The sequence below is a fragment of the Orycteropus afer genome, unplaced genomic scaffold, assembly GCF_000298275.1.
Source record: "Orycteropus afer afer isolate SDZICR_OR568_19922 unplaced genomic scaffold, OryAfe1.0 scaffold01112, whole genome shotgun sequence".
In the NCBI taxonomy this organism is placed as follows: Eukaryota; Metazoa; Chordata; class Mammalia; order Tubulidentata; family Orycteropodidae; genus Orycteropus; species Orycteropus afer.
The window spans coordinates 78,620-83,331 of NW_006922699.1; the positions used below are offsets into that span (position 1 = coordinate 78,620).

At 39.8% G+C, this 4,712-nt stretch overlaps 1 protein-coding gene across 1 annotated transcript in view; it reads left to right on the forward strand.

The window, feature by feature from the left end:
* Nucleotides 1–3,051: 3,051 nt before the first annotated feature.
* Nucleotides 3,052–4,712, forward strand: part of CCNB3 (cyclin B3) — a gene marked incomplete at its 5' end in the record, with an annotated part of 101,165 nt that continues 99,504 nt past the window's right edge. The window contains one exon of the mRNA XM_042783420.1: nt 3,052–3,182. Within this exon, the coding sequence (XP_042639354.1) occupies nt 3,052–3,182 (131 nt within the window). The remainder of the gene's footprint in view (nt 3,183–4,712) is intronic.

Below are 4,712 nucleotides of genomic sequence, written 5' to 3' on the forward strand. Positions count from 1 at the left end.
CACACACACACACACACACACAGATAGCGAGTGCAGAGGTAGTGATGAACTAACAGGCCAGGAGGGCCTGCTCAACAATCTGGGCCTAATGCTAGCTCCTAGATCGCCTCTCAGACTGAAGAAGTTTAGGGGTAAGAGGCTGATTCTGGCACCTGGTAAGTGTAGCTACACCCTAAAATTCCAATCCTCCTTCTGCTCCCATCTCTTTCCCTAGATATGGCCCTTGTAGAAAGGACTAATCAGTCCATCTAGTCCCGACCCCATGTTTTCCCTTCCAGAACCCTTAGGGTACAGTATATAGTCCCTCTTTCCTGAGAGGATTAGGAGAAAGGCATTGGTACTCTGCCTGATTTTCAGGGAAAGCTCCAATACTGACCCACAGGTTAGAGCCAATGGCCAATATAATTTCCCCTCACTGATGTTCCTGGCTGAGGGCAGACTGAAGGTTGCCATTTTCAAGGTATCACATTTGGAGGCACACAGTGTCCATCTGTCTCTCATTGGTGATGTTAATTTTGATCACCTAGTAAAGATATTGCTTGTTATGTCCATTTTTTTTCCTCCAATTTTATCTTGTGGCTAATAAGCAGTCTTTGGGACATGTTCTAAGGGCTGCTGATGATAAAAATATCCTCAGATTTAGTATCCATCGATGATTTTTGTCTGAACCAGTCTTTCTGATGATTTTTCTGACTCACTACCCATTCCACATTTACCAGTTTGTCCTTGATACTCATTTTCCTCTATTTATTTTTTGTTGGTATGAACTCATAAAATCCTGTTTTCAGTGTTTTATTATTTATTATTGTACTTAATTATTTTGTTGCTCAAATTGTTCCAAATTTGGTCAGTAGGAGCTCTTCTGATTGGACTATTGTGTCCTTGAGACCTGCTTTCATAATTTTTAAGCATTTCCTTTTCAGCATACCAAGATATTCCAGGATCATCTAGTCAACCACTTCTCCAAGGAGTTCTGATTCCTTTTAGTGGGGAATTGTATTAGAGACCAAGATACGGGTACTAGTTGTGCTCATTGCTACTAGGGTGACTTTGCTTTTTTACAGTTTCAGCAGGCAAGGCTAGGAAATATCTCTATGTATATATACATACACAATGAGGCATTGGTGTTTCATTGGTACATTTCTCACTTTCCATGAGGGAGATATGGGTTTGATTCTCAGCCAGTGTACCTCCATCCACAGCCACTACCCATCTGTCAGTGGAGGTTTGCATGTTGCTATGATGCTGAACAGGTTTTATTAGAGCTTTCAGACTATAACAGACTAGGGTGAAAGACCTGATAATCTATTTCCTACTGATCCCCAACTGATCATGGGGTTGGTGCAGGACTGGGCAGTATTTCATTTAATTGTGTGTGAGGTTGTTATGAGTCAGGGGCCGACTTGGCAGCTAAAAGGAACAGCATATACATACACATGTGTGTACTTAAATACATATACCAAGCCAAACCAAACTCACTGCCATCAAGTCGATTCAACTCATAGTGACCCCTCCTTGGGTTTCTGAGGGGGTATCATTACAGAAGTAGGTTGCCCAATCTTCCTTCCGAGGAGTGGCTGGTGGGTTTGAACTTCCAGCCTTTGGGTTAGGAATCAGGTGCCTTAGGGACTGTGCCACCAGAGCTACCATGTGTATACATATGCCTATTTAAGAAATTACAAGTTCATACAACTCAGTGTATTCTAATACACTGGGTTCTTTCTTGCATCCCCTAAACTATATTTGTAAGCTGCTTTTTCTGTAGTGAGAACCCTGATTCCCAAGAACATCAACACATTTACTCAATTCTATACACCCACTCCTCACTTACTGGCATGGTTAGGTTTCAAAGATCAGGGCGTTATTGGAGTATTTGCATTATATAAAAATGGAGAATGATTACATCATTACATAACTACCAAATTACATTATTATGTAACTGCCAAACTACTAAGAATCATGGCCCAGCCAAGTTGACATATAACCTTAACCATAACAGCCAGTGTTACTCTTAACTTGTACCTTCTCATTTGTTACTGCCAAACATACATCATTAATGTGCAAAATAAATAGATTTTTTTATGATTGACGTAAATGCAAAGTGTCAGATAATGAGATAGTCAGTAAGTCAGGAGTAGGTTTCAAAATTACTTTTCAATGCCATATGATAAACAAACCTACTGAAAAGAGTTCAAGGTTTATTTGCAGTATCTCCCTTACCCTCACCACCACACACACATCATGATTGAGGATGTATAGTTTGAGGGTATATAGTCAAATGCTGTGTGTATAAGTTACTTGAATTACTCAGTAATTCTATCCATCCATCCCATCTGCCTTCCTGCCTGCCGCCTTTCTTTCCTTTTCTTTAGTATGGTTATAGTATTTGTTTGAAATATAATCAGGTTCTTTGGTTTCATTTTTAAGACACAGTTTACATTTATTTTTTACTGATATTATTCACAGTTCCATGATCTCTCCTACTGTTCAACAGAATTAGTCATGACTAGAGTATATGGTAGAGCTCCACAGAGGACCATGTTAAATAAATACTGCAGTGTAACTGGTCCTCAATGAGATGAGATAGATGTATCACAAATAGCATTGTTTTGTTAGATGTCTACCTTGAAAAGGTAGTTGATCTTATCCAGACAACAAGCCCAGTTATATTGCCTCATACCCTCCACTCAAACATCTTATTGGGGGTCAAAACATAATGTGATGTTTACAAAACATTTTTTTTCAATTATTTGCAAGCCTGTATATTTAGCATGGAAGTCAGAACTACATAGTATACCCCTTGGGAGCAGTTGGAGTTGCTTTTAGCCAATATGTAATGGTTCTACTGTTTTGGTTTCTTGCAGCTAACTTTCGTTGTGACACTGGTGTCAGGGTCATCCTGTCTGTAAAGTGTTTTGATTGTCCTTCCTGGGAACACTCAAACAGGTTGTCCAGAGTGGTATTTTTGGATAGGATTTTCTTATATGAACTATCCAGTGGGTAATTTGTGGTTCTCTTTATTTCTCTGCCTCATTCCTCCCTTTTCTGCAGGCTTCTCAAAGTCAACTGGCCCAGCCCAAGAAGGAGGCGAGTAAGGAATTTGTTGACTCTGCTTCCAAGAAAATAAACAGGAGCACACTTGCTCTTGGGTTGTCCCAAAACAATGAGTTGAATATAAAAAGGTGAGTAAGAACAGTCTAAGATCGCATTGTTTTAGATGGTAAAGGAGAGAATGTGTATCTTACTGACTTCCTTTTGTCCCCTTTGAGAGCATGTGTAGTGAGTCACAGACTACCACATTAACCCTGGGGGCTGTGGGGTGCCCACTTGTGGTTGCTGAAGAGTTACAGGCCTCTTCTCTCTTTTCTTCCATAATGTGTGTACATATTGAAATACCTGTTGTCATTAGGGAATTTGGCAAAAGACCTTGTGCTCATCTCTCTCTCTTTTAGGATTTCATTCCCTGTCTGAGCTAGTCTGTGCTTGGGGGAGTTGGGGCCACTTAACTTTTCAGAGGACTCTTGAGTAGCTGGATAATAGCTTGCCCATCTGCTTATCCTCTAACAAGTTTAGAAGGGAAGGTTTTCCTTTGTACTAGAAAGCAACTACTTTTTCCTTAGGCCAAAATCATGTTTCTTTAGGCTTTTACAGAGAGCTGTTCACGTATTTTGCAAGTAGATACAAGCATTCCCATCTGGGAAAGGAAAAATAATTTAACCATAGAAAAATTTTTATTGGAACAAGAGTTGGAAAATAGAATGAGACTTTTCTATGTCTTCTCCTTATTTCAGGAATAATTTTTTCTTCAGGGACTGACCATTCTGCATTTGAGTAGATTAGATAGCCATAGCCAGCTAAGCATGAGTTCCAAAGGGTAATGTAAAGAAGTTGGGAAGCTCCAGAAAATTAACATGTCAGGTCCATAGGGCACTTTGCTAAATATCCAACAGAAAGAAGTCAAACCAGATAGCATCTAGCCCTACTTATTTTTCTTTTGAAATGGAATTCATGGGATTTGCACATACATTGTGACCTTAATTCCTTGCATTGTCTTCTTTCGAATATCTTCCATCATTCTGATTTTATCAGGAAAACCTTCACAAAATGCTGAAACCTTTCTTCCTTTCCTTCAGGATTCACTGGAATGGGCACTAATAATAATATTGGAATCAGTAAAAGCTAATATTTACTGAGAGTTCAGTATAATCATACATCACTCTAAGTGGCTTTTATTGGTAACAGCTTTACTGAGATAAAATTCACATACTGTGATAATAAATGTATGTCATCTTGGCTCATCCATGATTTTCAGTAGTTTAGAAGTTACAATATAGTCACCCCCCCCATAATGAGATCTGATATAATGTAATCACTTCCATGATGAGATCTGCTATGAGCAACCAGTCAATTGAAAGGGAGTTTCCTCAGGGGTCAGCCTGTTTCCAATATATATTATAGATGTCCTGGCAAAGATCTGTGACTTTCTGCTGGATCTGGATTCTGCATCTGGCTTATCATCATCTCCAGTTCCTGGACTTGAACCAGTGGCCTGCCAGATTGCCTGCTAATCTTGGGAGTGTTGCCTCTATAGCCAGTGAGCCAACAGTCTGCTGTTTTACCTGCTGTTCTTGGGTTCATCAGCCTCCAAAGTTAACAGCCTGCAGTACTGCCTGCCAATCTGGGGTTTGTGAACCTTTGTAGCTGTGTGAGTC